Source organism: Mandrillus leucophaeus, unplaced genomic scaffold (genome assembly GCF_000951045.1).
Source record: "Mandrillus leucophaeus isolate KB7577 unplaced genomic scaffold, Mleu.le_1.0 Scaffold305, whole genome shotgun sequence".
Classification (NCBI taxonomy): domain Eukaryota; kingdom Metazoa; phylum Chordata; class Mammalia; order Primates; family Cercopithecidae; genus Mandrillus; species Mandrillus leucophaeus.
The window spans coordinates 522113-535657 of NW_012103199.1; the positions used below are offsets into that span (position 1 = coordinate 522113).

The following is a 13545-nucleotide window of genomic DNA, read 5'->3' on the forward strand; positions in this document are numbered from 1 at the left end:
GTGGCAGCCTGGTGTCAGTGGCAGCCTGGTGTCAGTGGCAGCCTGGTGTCGGCAGCACGCCGCGGAGGTGTGGAGGCTCCAAGGGCAAGAGAGCTCGGACAGAACCAAGGCCCCAGCAGGTCCCCTGCTCACCCCTTGGGCTCCAGGGACCCTCTGAGCCGAGCCCTCCCCACCACACCTAGTGCGCCACGCCGCACCCACCCATTTGGCAGCCGGCGTTCCAGAAGGGCTGTGGGTTGTAGTTGCTGGAGTCCACGCGGTAGGAGGAGGGGTAGATGCGGGAGAGCTGGTGCTGGTTGAAGCGCAGGTACTGCGCCGGCTTCTGCTGCAGAATCTGGTGGGCCTTGGTCTCGCTGAAGGACGACACCTGCCAGCTGGACACCGCTGTGGTACCGGTGACCGGTCGTCAGACTGCGAGTCCTCGACCTCGCCCGGCGCCCAGCAGCATAGCAGGGATTGGGGACAGGGAGGCCTCCACCCGTGCCAGGTCCCTGAGCCACTCACCCTCCATCTCTATGTCGTGGGTGGCCACGGACTTGGTGTACTTCACCAGGTCAGAGAGGGCCCGGGACAGCTTCATGGTCTTCTTCTGCCGGGTCGTCCTGTGGCAGGTACAGGGTGTCAGAACCCCTCCCATCCAGGGCCAGCCTGGCACCCAGCTCCGTGAGACGGGCTCCAGGACTCAGGCAGGTTCATTAATTCACGCAGCAGGCCCTGAACCCTGAGAGACAGACCCCAGACTGGGCTGCAGGCTGCGGAAACCCGAGTGCCAGGCAGGATGTGGGCTGGCTCGGAGCTACCGGCAGAGGCAAAGGCTCCAGGCACTGTGTGCGGTGGAGGATGATGTGGTCTGCCAAGCGTGGCAGGTGTGGGGGCTTCTGAAAGGTTCTGAGCAGGGGAGAGCTGGGGTCAGGGCCTGGGTCTGGACTAGAATCACTATGTGGAGAGGAGGCCGGGGTCCAAGGGGGCCTCCGTGTCACCCAGGTGGCAGCAGCGCATGTGGATCAGGTGTGTGCTGAGGGCAGAGCCCGGCTGGCACGTGGGACGGGACTGGACAGGAGGGGGCTGTACCCAGGCGAGGGGCACAGAGGAAGCGCTGGGGGATGGAAGTGAGGGGAGACGGCAATAGGAGGGAGTGGGCAGCACGGGGGAGCCCAGGGTTGGGGAGGGGCGGAAGCTCCTTCTGGGCTTGTAGGTTTGAGATCCCAAAGAGACTCCAGACAGTGCTGAGGGAAGCCTCAGACACAGGGGCCCGGGCCTTGAATTCAGCCTGACTGGACGGGAAGTGGGGGAGCCACTTGATGGCAGGCATTTGATGCCCCCTGGGGAGGGCATGAGGCTGGGGGCCTCATAGGAGGAGGCGAGGACCAAGGGCCGACAGCCCAGCAGCATCCAGGCCTGTGGGGACCTGGGCCCTCCAGCCACCTGCTCGGCCACCTCTGCCCCCACTGCTCGCAGCCACCAGCCTGCCCTGCACACCACACTCCCCACCACTTCCCACTGCTTCCCGGGGCCAAGAAGTGGGTGGGTCCTGCCCGGCTCGGGGTTGTCCCTGGTGGGGTCACCGCAGAGAAGGGGCTGGCTGGGCCAGGCTCCCAGGAGTGTACAGGGCCTCCCCGTGGGGCAGGGCACCTACCCTCGGCTCTGACCTCCCGGGGAGTCCTGGCCCTCATCTCCCTCCTCCATGCTGGCCGCCTTCTTCAGCTTGCTGCCCTTCTTCTGTGCGGGGGGCAGAGGCATGAGCTGTAGGGCCCCTGGCCCAGGTCAGGCCTTGGCGAAGCTAGGGGGTTGGGGAGGGCCTGTCCTCCAGGGTCCCCAGTGGCCCACGCAGCGTCCCATGTCCATCCCACCTGGCTGGGCCTGCCAAAGCCTCCTCGGTGCCCTCCCAATCTGGGCTCTGGCGGACACCCAGGGCAGCCACAGGGCACCTGAGCTTGGGACAAGGGCCAGCGTGGGCCAGAGAAGGGATGTGAGCCAGCGAGGCACCTGTTCCCACCAGCTCCGAGCCCAGGCTCCTGGCCCAGTCCCTGGCACCTGCAGCCGATAGCTCAGCCCGACTCAGAAGGGATCCTGCAAGCCAGGCTGGGAACCCTGGGGGCTGGGAACCCTGGGGGCTGGGGCAGGGCCCACTGGGGCACTGGGAGCAGGGAGAACACTGGGCCCAGACGGGGACCCTGGCCTGGGAGCTGCGCCGGACCTTGCGCCTGGAGAAGCTTCCCACGACGAGGCGGCCGTTGCGTCTGCTGGCCCCAGCATCCTCCCCAGACTCCACGTCCTCTTCAGCCTTGCTCTGAGTCCAAGGGAGAGACAGGGACACGGTGAGCCCAGCCTTGAACCAGGCAGGGAGGCCGGGACAGCTCCCTGGTCGCCACAGGAGGCCTTCCTGGAGGAGGTGGGCTTGAGCCAGGTCTGAAGTAAGGCAGACGGGGGAGGAGAGGGCAGGGCGGGGACAGGTTGGGGAGCCCCGTGGCCGCCATTCCCAGTCCACCCTGGGACAGAGCCAGCTGCTGAGGAGAAGCAGCCTAGAAGGCAGGCCCCAGTGGAAACATGTGCTCACACCTGCCTCAGCGTCTCTCATGCGTTATTTTAAACTCATTAGGTTCGGAATCTTTTTTCCCCACCAGTGGTGACTACATAATAACTGCATTTGTGTGTCTGGAATATTCCTCGGCCAGGCCTGCTTGCGTAACCCTTTTACGAGCGTTCCGTGGCCCTGCCGCCCTGACCTGTTCCCATAACGCGCAGGTACCACGTCATCAGACAGACAGCTCCAGTGGGTGCTCCCTGAGGCAGGCCGTGAACCAGGAAACCCCAGGAAGCCACTGTGAGCCTTCCTACCACTGTATAAGCAGCAGGCACATCCGGGGCTCCCCTGCTTGCCCCCCGCTGAACCCCGGGCCACATCACCAACTACTCATTCATCCCAAAGCTCATTCCCAATGGAACCAGCAGAGCCTGTGCTACCACTTGACCCCTGCAGCCCCCTCCACAGACACCCCCAAAACATGGCCCGGCTGTGCTCAGGAGGGGCTCCCATGCACATCCTGTCCCCCACCAAGGGTGGGGGCTGCTTTCTTTGAAACACCACGAAGCCCTGGGCTTGCAGCAGGGGTCCCTGTTAGAGAGGAACTTCCGCCAGAAGCGGACACAGCACCCACCCGTGGCCGTGCCCCTGTAGACGCCCACCCCTCTGGACACACCCCTGCAACACCCACAACACGCCCCTGCACACACGCCCTCCTACACCCGCGGATGCTCCCACACTGCTGCAAAGAGGCCACTGCAGCTCTCACGACCACAGACTCGGCGCTCAGCCACGCCGCAGCAAACCGCTCCTACTGCTCCCCGCTCTCACCAGCCTGGACCTGTGCCTGCCTGGACACTCCCTCACCAGACGCATCGGAAATCAGGACACATTGTGTCCGCAGGCCCCATGCCAGGCGGGCCTCTCGGTCCTGTTGACACAGCCGGGGAGCTCCCGCCAGCCTCCCTGTGCTCTGGTACCATGGCCCGGAGGTGTGCCCTGCCCCTCCTTCACCCTCACAGGGAGCCAGGATGGGATTGGACGGCCCTTCCCACAGCCCAGAGTGGCCGCGGGGCCTTCCCGTCACCAGGCTGCAGTGGCCGGAGCCCGAGGCCCCGTGTGCACCGCAGCAGGAGGCTTCCGGGTTGTCCAGGTCCACACGGCTCTCAGACGTGCTCGTCTCTCTCCACCTCCAGAAAAGCCAGCCCCGGTTTCCTCTTAATTTATTGACGCCACAGCTGCCGGGAGAGGCGCCAGGAGCCAGATTCACAGTGCGCCTGGAGCCAGTCGGGGCCACCACACTTCACAGCTCCTTAAACATCCCCAAAACGCCGCAGTGACCCAGAGCCACGAGTGACTGTAAATCCAGGCATGACCGAGGAGAGGCACGCACTGACCCAGGAGACGGACGGCCAGACACAGCCCGTACTGCATGGCCAGACCTGCTGTCACCCCTGGGACTCCCAAACAGAGGAGACAGCAAGACCCGACCATGCTCCAAGGGGCAGCAGAAGGCCCAGGAGGCGAGGGGGCCTGGAGGGTAGTGGAGGGTCTCAGCCGCCCCCCAGCCCTGCCTCTGTCAGGGAGGCTGGGTGCTGGGCCCCAAGGGGGTGCTCAGGGAAGGGTGCCTGCCGGGCGAGGCTGTTGGCAGTACAAGCACTCACTGGGTTGTGCCCAGCTGTCTGGGGGTGGGTGCCCTCCTTACCCATCCGGCTTGTCTCCCCAAGATACCCATTCCTGCTCCCAGGCCTCAGGGACGCATGAGTAGAGGCCTCACGTCCTCAAGGTTCATGGGCACGGGGACACCGGCTGGCCCAGGGGGACAGAGAGGCACAGGTGTCCCTCAGTGGGATTTGCCATTCCCACGACCCCCAGCCCACAGACACCCCCTTCACCTGGGCCACACCCCCAGTGAGCTCCAGGACTGAATGCATCCCGGCCTGGCCTTGGGATCAGCTCCGCCCCTCTCCTGTGCTAAAGGCTCTGGGACCCTTCTGGAGTGTGTGTCCACACCCAGCAGGGAGTGTCTCTCATCAGGGTGGGATTCCCGCTCCTTCTGCAACCCTAGTGGCTGTGCCTGAGCCCCTCCTCCTCCTACAGGAAGCCGTCCCTGAGCGCAGAACCCCCAGCAGCAGCTCAGACGTGAGGTCTGCAGGGGACCACTTTCCTGGACCTGCAGACGCATCTCCAGGTTTTGCACAGGCCCAGCTGGCTGCCCAGCGGAGCCACAGATGGCCACTCTCCCCCACCTAGACACCTTGGGATAAAAATAAAGGAACGCCTGTCAGCTCGGGCCCCGCAAGAGCCACCTGCACAGGGCATGTTCCTCGAGCTCTCCTGCGGTGTCAGCTGTGCCGAGTGCTCCGAGGACCGTGGGCGGAAACGCAAACACCTGAGTCTAAAAATACTGGTCCTGGAAGGGGACACAGCACCCCCACTTGGCCAGGGAGAAGTCACCTTCCCACCCTCTCCAAGGGTTAGGAAAACAGCAAGGTCCCTGCAGGGACAGGCAGAACGAGCCAGTGCCACAGGGCACAGTAGAGCTCTCCAGGCACCAGGAGACTGTCCCCAGCACAGGCGCCCACCAGCACTGTCACTCTGTGGAGGGTCTGTAGGGCCTACCTACGCTCCCCACTCGGTCCCACCCACAGCAGGACTGCAGGATCTGCCGGCCACAGCTCCTGGTTCCTTTGAGGTCTACAAGGAGGCTCTGTGACCACAGGACCCGGCCCGCCCTGCCTGTCACCTCTCACCCCACACACACTCCACTGTGTCTGCCATGACAGCCCCTGAGGGCCATTCGCTCCACATGGAAGCTTCCCCACGTGGCCACAGGCAGCTCCAGGCGGGGTGTGGGGGGCTGGGCAGGGAAGGCCGTCAATTCCCCACAGCGGGGCAGCTCCCACGACTGACTGGGTTTTGAGACCCCGCTGGCAGGTGGGTATGGATCATGCCGGTGTATGTGCAGAGGTGTGTACAGAGGTGTGCTTGTGTGCAGATTTGTGTGTGCACAGGTGTGAGTGCACACCTGGAGGTGTGTGCGCACAGACCCATACGTTCGGGAGCCCTGGCTGGCCCACAGGCTGGCTGTCGGGGAGACCTGTTGGCATCAGGGGTGTCACCTTTTTGGCCTCTACCTTGCGTCCGAGCTTTCCAGATGGGGACAGTGTGGAGACGGAGAAGTCGTTGGGGTCCTCACAGTCCCGAATCTTCGACTCCTTGATGAGGGAATCCAGTTTCCTCTTAGCAACGTTTTCTACACGCTTTCGATTGGTGGATGCCTGCAGGAGCCAGAGGCCGGCCTGTTGGCATCTGCCCCAGCCCTGTGAGCAGTGGCAGTGACAACCCGCAGGGTCACAGCACTCTGCCCACCCCAGGCTCACGGAAGGCGTGAGTCACTTCGGGGCCTGCAGGCAGCCACAGGCAGGACAGGAACCCAGGCCCACCTGATTCCTCCAGCAGCACGAGGCTGCCCTCAGCAGAATGTGTGTGGCTTCTGGCCCCGTGGCCTGAGAGGTCAGTGCGCCAGCAGGCGGCACAGGGTCTGGAGTCCCACCACTGGCTGCCATGTGCCTCAGAAGATGGCAGGGCCAGGGGCAAACTTCAGGGTGGCCTCTGAGCTGGGCTGGATGCCCTTCCCTGCCAGTGCAGCCCCTCGGGTGCCCCTGATGAACTTGGAATCCTTGAGGGCAGGGCCTGGGCCTCGGGTGTCATATGCCCCTGGTGCCAGGTTGGAGTGGGCACAGAGCCAGGAGCACCGTGGAGCTGGCTTTGCCGTCACACAGGCCACACAGAGGCGTGCGCTGCACATCCCAGGCAGGAAGAGTGCTGCTGCCTCAGGACTTTCTAAAATGGTTGGCCGCGTGACCAGGAACACGCCACACAATTATCTTCCCATGCACGCTCCTCTGGGAGCAACGGCCTTCGCTGCCTCGTAGCAGCAGCCCCAGAGCAGTGTCCAGAGGAGAGGAGATCGGCGCCCCCGAGCCCAGCACCTCAGTCAGGGGCTCCTGACTCCACAGCCCCCCGCCCGGGCCCTGGTGGGGACACAGTGACAGCACTCTGTGGAGGTGCTGCTGATGGGAACCCCACATCAGAGTTGACCTTAGAGATGGCACTGCTTGGAGATGAGGCCAGCACTGGCCACGGGGGTGGCTGGGCAGGACTACCAGCCACTCAGCGTCTGGCCAGACTTGGTGGGAAAAAGGGCAGGAAGCTGGGAAAGCCTGTTCCAGGGCCTGGGTGGGCCAGGTACCAGTGGGAATGGGGTGGAGTCTGGCGTGGGACCCAGCCCCCAGTGCTGCCCCCACTTACTGAGGGGCCAAGAGGACAGGGCAGGGGGAGTGGATGGCACCCCAAGAGTCAGCTCAAATGTGGGAGCTGAAATGGAACAGGCAGGCCTGCAGCTCTCATGCAGAGGGGTGGGTGGGCAGGGAGGACCCCCCAGGCTCCGGGCCACTGTGCACATCTGCCCCAATGTCCCTCTGTCCCGGACACCTCCCTTTCTAATTCGCCCCAGTAGCAAGGACGGACAGCTGTTCTTGAGAACTGCAGGCTGCACCCGCCCCCCCACCCCCAGCCCGACTCACATCCCCATTGAGGAGCTTGCAGTCATCGTCAATCTCATCAGCGCTGTCCTCATCAGACACCTCGCCTTCCTCCGCATCCTCGCTGATGTTGGCTGGGAGCTTCTTCCCCTGAGGGAGGCGGTGCACGATGAGAGGGGCCCTGGAGAAAAGGCTGGGAAGCCGGCACCTGGCACCCACAAAGAGCCGCCGACCAAGGAGAGGGGCCTTTTCTCAAGCTCAGTTTTGGAATCTCAGCCATGGGGCAGGGGCCAGACTGGCCAGTTCCTTGTGGCTGCAGCAGCGTGGAGGGAAGGGCCTGGATATGCATGAGGAGGTCCTGAGCCAGAGTGACCACCATGGGGAGATGGAGCCAGGTCAGGAGCATGGCCAGCCCTCAGCCCCCCAGATCTGCCCACGGATGGCATGATGCTCCTGCCTGTCTGGAGCAGGGCACTGCCCCAGGCCCGAGACTCTATGTGAGCTGGTGCCAGGAGGGCAGGAGCTCACTCACCTTCACAAGGATCTTGCCCTTGAGCATCTGTGGAGAGGGGAGCATGGTGGCATCCTCACTGCTCACTGATGACAGGTCCAGCTTGTCCCCAAGGATGTCAGTCAGATACTGGGCCATTTTCTTCTGCTGGATGACACTGCAGTGGTTCTCAATGGACAGGATCACTGGGTACCTGTGGCCCCAAAGCAGAAGGAGCAGGATGAGGCCAGGGCCTCAGAGGATGGGTAGGCCCCACCTCTGCAAGGGCCCACCCCAACCATTGAATGAGGAGGGGTCTTCACCAGGAACCCAGGATAGCTGGGACTACCAGCAGCTCTGGGAGGTGGCCCACCCATCAGTGGCTTTGAAAAGCAACTGAGTGGGTGGGAAAGGAGCTGGGAGAATCTTAGGGACTGGTAAAGACAGCATGAGTTTCTTTCCCCAATAAGGAAAAAACCAAAGGCAACTAGAAACTCCAGGAAAATAAAAGGAACGTTTGAAAAAGTCATGGTTTTAAAACGATGTGGACAAAACCAAGGTACAGTGTGGAGCAATAGATAGGCTGGGAAATAGAATCCCTTTGACCTAGATACTGGGGACACTGTCCTCTGAATGGCCCTGGGGTCCTGACATTGGTCCCATAAAGAAGGAGACATAAGCCTGGCACACACCATCTGGTGGAACATGGTTATTACCTGCACAGTGCAGAATGGGGAGTGTAGCAGGGACTTTTTTTTTTTTTTTTTTTTTTTTTTTGAGACAGAGTCTTGCTCTGTCACCCAGGCTACAGTGCAGTGGCGCGATCTCAGCTCACTGCAAGCTCCGCCTCCCAGGTTCACGCCATTCTCCTGCCTCAGCCTCCCAAGTAGCTGGGACTACAGGCGCCCGCCACCTCACCCGGCTAGTTTTTTGTACTTTTTAGTAGAGACGGGGTTTCACCGTGTTAGCCAGGATGGTCTCAATCTCCTGACCTTGTGATCCGCCCGTCTTGGCCTCCCAAAGTGCTGGGATTACAGGCTTGAGCCACCGCGCCCGGCCCAGGGACTTTTAATTAGAAGCTTTTCAGCTTCATTTTTTTTAACCATGTATACATTTTACTTGGATTTTTACCAAAAGACAGCCATGATTATTTTAGAAAATGTAAGTGACCCAGAACAAGAGATTAACCAGGGCAAGAGATGAGCAAGTCCTGTGATGTGGAGCAGGCAGGCAGGGCACCAGGGTGCAGGGGCTCATCTCCCCACTTCTCAGGCAAGAAACTGAGGCCTGAAGCCCAGGGCCTACAGGAAAACATTGTGCCTGCACAAATTACACTGGTCACAGGTGCAACCCTGTCCTGAGATCCCAGCAGGCCCCTGGCTCCTCCCGGCTCATCCCTCCTCCCCCTATCCCCACCCCTGTGCCCTGTAATGCCACCTACAGTCCCAGGGATGGGGCTGGCTTGAGACAGTGACAGCAAGGGCCAGCTCTTCTAGGGGAGGCCCATCTATTTCTGTCTCCTAAATCAATCTTGCTTTTCCTCTCTTTCTTCATGCAATTAGCTCCTTCCCCACCTGCGAGCCTCGTGTAGCCAAGACTTAAAGGTAACTCAAACCACACGGGGAGGTGGTCTTCTAATTCCAGAAACTAAATTGGATTTTTGTCAACAGTGTCTATAGCCACAGCTGAGTGACAGCAAATTGAGTCTGGACATAGAGTGGTTTCTCAGGGGTGATGAGTGTGGGAGCCACGGCTGCTGTGGGCACTGACACTGGGAGGTGCCACCAGGCGTGTGGACGAGCTGCTCCTGCGAGGTCCCTGCCTAGACCTGCGGCCACAATCTCTCCCTGCCCTCTCTCCTCAACCAGAGATGCCAGAATGAAACTAGCCCCCTGGTCACCACAGTCACTGCTCCCAAAGAAAGGACATGTGGGTGTGGCAGGAAGAGCTAGAGCCTGGAGACCCTACGCTGCCCACCTCTGGGGCCAGCCGCCCAGGCCCAGCCACTCACTCATTCTTGATGAAGGCGTATTTGTTGATGGTTTCGATGACATCCTTGAAGAGGATCTTGGAGGTCAGAGTGTAGCCATGGTGCACGATGGGCTCCCCATCGGGCCCATCCCAGCAGTCCACTGTAGGCAGGTAGACCTTGGTCAGCCCAGGCAGGCTGAGCTTTGACCAAAAGAGAACCTGTCCCGTTGCTCAGTGAGGGACACAGAAGAGGCCCCCCCAGCCTCTGCCCAGAGATCCCCCTAGAGGGTTCCTCAGGGGCAGCCCATCTCCCACAGCTGATGCCAGCCCACGGCCACCGCCCGAGGTCCAGGGCTTACCCTCCACGCAGCGGCAGCCAGCCTGCAGGACCCAGGCGTACATGTCCACCCGCGACTGGGACATGAGCTGGTCACCCACGAGGTAGGTGTTGTGGGACGAGGTGATGAAATAGTGGCTCAGTGGCTGCGTCATATCCTGGTGCACGTGGTGGTGGTCAGGATTGAAGATGTCACCAGCAGGGCTCCTCGTGTAGTTGGTGAAGCCTGCAGGATGGCATGGCATAGGGGCCATGTCAGCCCACCACCAGCCTCATCTCATGACCACCTGCCCCCATGCCACACAGAACACAGAGAACCTGTCCCGGCCCACAGGCTGGGCCCTCGTTGCCCCTCCAGCACCCCAGGACAGCTGGGCTGAGAGCAGCGCCCCACTCACCATCAATGCCCAGCAGCCCCTTACTCTTGTTTTCTGGGCATGGCTCAAACTGCTCGATGATGTCCTGGCAGCTCTCGAGGGTCACACCCGTCATCTAGGCCAGAGCAGGGGCATGAGCCCAGGTAGCCCATCCCTGGCCTGGGATAGCCTCAGGCAGCTCCCCCATCACCACTGTCCCCTGCCTGTCTCTTACACCAGGGATGACCATGGTGCCCAGGGGCACTGGCCAGCCAGCCCCAGTGTCACATGACTTGGGACTACCATGGATCACGTGGCTTTTGGATGACTTGCTCTGACTGTGAACTCTGACAGCACAGGAGGGGCCTCTGATCTCATCAGCTGGATCACCCCCAACCAGTGCAAGAGCTGTGGCCCAGAGTGGGCCTGGCGTGGAGCAGAGGCCATGTATGGGTGGGTACAGGAGAGTGAGAATCTTCATGCCCCCTTGGCAGAGCCAGGCAGGCACAGGCAGCCCCCTTATGCAGCCCCTCCCACTGTCTGCCCAAGTCCCCACACACAAACCCTCCCAAGAGATCTGAACACCACAGTCCAGCCCAGCCCAGCCCAGGCCGCCCCAGGCATCGCAGGCTGAGGAACCTCCAGGGCGCTATGGTGCAGCTGGGCCAGGAGCTACCCAACCCAGCGACGGGGCTTCTCGGAGTTCCCTGGGAACATGGTGAGGTAACAGGTGGGGGATCCCACAGCCAGCTGTGGGCCCCTGGGGAGGCCCAGCAACCAGGAGGCCAGGAAAGGGCACCAGTTGCTGGCTGGAGGACTCTGGCTCCTGAGTCCAGGGAGGGTTCCAGAAGGCTTGGGGCAAAGGTCAGGGAGGGAAGGGTCACTTCTGCCTGCCAATCCCCCATCCAGGCCCCGTTCCCACCTCAGCCTTTACTGGGACATAGGACCTACTGTCTGCAGCCAGGTCACCCACAGACATATGCCGGTGCCGCCCCTGGTGGCCAGGGCACAGGGCGTCTGAGACAGTGGGGTCCAGCCAGCTGCTGCTAGCCTTCCCAGCCTGGGCCACGCCTCCCAGGCATCGTGCCTGCAGGATTGGAGAAGCGGCTGCCACGGGATGGAGCCTGGCAAGCTGCGCCGTCAGGTCGGGGCATCCCGGGAGCTCAGGCCCAGGGGCAGCCCCAAAGGCCAGCTCTGGGTTTGTAGTAAGCTCGGGGGTGGGGTACTGCTGGGAGGTCCTGGGTAAAACCCACCCAGACCCTACCTGGGATTCCCAAGGCTCCTCCTGCCATTCCCATCCTCCCCCTCAGACCATCACCGAGAGGCTGACGCAGTGCAGGTGGCCAGTAGAGTGGAGGTGCCTGAGCAGTACCCCCAAGCCGAGCCATCTTGGTCCCCTAAGGCTTGCCCTGTCCCTGCTGTCCTCCCTGAGGAGGGTCCAGGGTCCTCACCTGCACTCCTACAAGGCCGGAGGGTGGCCACACAGAGTCTGAGCCCCTCCCACGGAGCCCTGTCCCCACTGGGGCTCTGGCCTTCCCGTCCACTGCCTGGCTGGACCTGCAACTCCTGCCACCAGGGCATGTGGTACCCAGTCTCTGCCTAGGCCTGGTACAAGATGGCCAGAGCCCTGAACCTCTGGACATGAGGTCCCCGGTCAGTGGGGCAGCGTCCAGGGAGCACGTGGCCTTTGCATTGGTCTCTAAGGATGGCCAGGACTTCTTGGGGTCTAAATAAAGGGGTGAACATGCCCCTCTGGACTCCACGAGGCATCTGAGTATCTGCTGGACAAACGTGAGTGGACATTGTGGCGGGCCTGGCACCCTAGGGGAGCGAGTCAGCCAGACTCATGTGGCTGGAACACAGGGGCAGATCTCAAAGGCTGGGCCACAGAACGCTAGTTCACAAGATGCTCAACACCAAAGCAGGAGGCGTGGTCAAGCTGTGGGAGGCGCAGGGTGTCCACAGTCAGGACCAAGCCATTCAGAGGCCCCTGGAGGAGAAACCACAAACCTTCCATACCTGCTTGGCTGCCCCATAGGGTGCACCCTGTAATATCAAAACTAAAGCCAACTTGGGGGGCTCTCAAATGCCAGGCTGTGACCTGCCCCGCCCTAATCTCTCCATCTCAGAGCAGGGGCATGAGCCCAGGTAGCCCAGGGATGGCCTGGGATAGCCTCAGGCAGCTCCCCCATCACCACTGACCCCTGACTGTGAAGCTCAAAGCTCAGAACAGAAGGCAAGGCCTGATGGCTGGCCCCCCAACACCTGCCCGGGCAGCGCACCTTCTGTTCCACCTGCAGGAAGCGCTGCAGGCTGGCGGCATCCAGGTGGTCCTTGTGGTTGCTGTAGGTCAGCATGAGCAGGTAGAGGTCCCGGCGGGTGGACATCATCTTGTAGAAGGCACAGAACTCTTCAAAACCCAGCGTCCCTTGGTGGTCGTCAGTATCTGCTTCCTGCAGTGCAAAGCCTTGGGTCCCCATTGGCACCTCGACCAGGGCTACGTGCACAGGGGTCCTTCAGGGCCGCCCCGCTCCCCAGTCAAGACCAACACTCAAGCCCACCCTCCTCTACTCCACTGCCCTTGTCACAGCCTCCAGTCACTCCCCAGGGCACGGGCCCGCCCACCATGAGGACAGCCCCATGAAAATGCAGAACTGATGCACCTGCCCAACGCCATATGCCTTTCACCTTCAACCCACAGCCAACTCCATATACTCACCCCACACAGCAGTTAACACCACCCACATGGAAGCCACCACCACCCACATGGGAGCCAACACCACCCAGACAGGAGTCAACACCACCCACACGGGAGTCTACACCCCCACACACAGCAGTCAACACCACCTACACGGGAGCCAACACCACCCACACGGGGGCCAACACCACCCAGACAGGAGTCAACACCACCCACACGGGAGTCAACACCACCCACACGGGAGTCAACACCACTCACACGGGAGCCAACAACACCCCACCCAGGAGTCAACGCCCCCCACCTGGGAGCCAGCACCACCCACATGGGAGCCAACACCACCCACACGGGAGCCAACACCACCCAGACAGGAGCCAACACCACCCACACGGGAGTCAACACCACCCACACGGGAGTCAACACCACCTACACGGGAGCCAACACCACCCACATGGGAGTCAACACCACCTTACACGAGAGTCAATACCTCCTACACGGAAGCCACCACCACCCACATGGGAGCCAACATGACCCACACGGGAGCCAACACCACCCACACGAGAGTCAACACCTCCCACACGGAAGCCACCACCACCCACAGGGGAGTCTACACTCCCCCACACAG

General features: G+C 61.8%; 1 protein-coding gene across 1 annotated transcript in view; it reads right to left on the reverse strand.

The window, feature by feature from the left end:
* PLCH2 (phospholipase C, eta 2) overlaps positions 1 to 13545 on the reverse strand; it is a gene marked incomplete at its 3' end in the record, with an annotated part of 44769 nt that overhangs the window by 14490 nt on the left and 16734 nt on the right. Inside the window, exons 5-15 of the mRNA XM_011987245.1 lie at positions 12508 to 12678; positions 10268 to 10361; positions 9892 to 10095; positions 9573 to 9693; positions 7604 to 7775; positions 7114 to 7221; positions 5662 to 5805; positions 2198 to 2290; positions 1637 to 1719; positions 505 to 602; positions 202 to 384 (exon numbers count right to left, since the gene is read on the reverse strand). Of these exons, the coding sequence (XP_011842635.1) occupies positions 202 to 384; positions 505 to 602; positions 1637 to 1719; positions 2198 to 2290; positions 5662 to 5805; positions 7114 to 7221; positions 7604 to 7775; positions 9573 to 9693; positions 9892 to 10095; positions 10268 to 10361; positions 12508 to 12678 (1471 nt within the window). The remainder of the gene's footprint in view (positions 1 to 201; positions 385 to 504; positions 603 to 1636; positions 1720 to 2197; positions 2291 to 5661; positions 5806 to 7113; positions 7222 to 7603; positions 7776 to 9572; positions 9694 to 9891; positions 10096 to 10267; positions 10362 to 12507; positions 12679 to 13545) is intronic.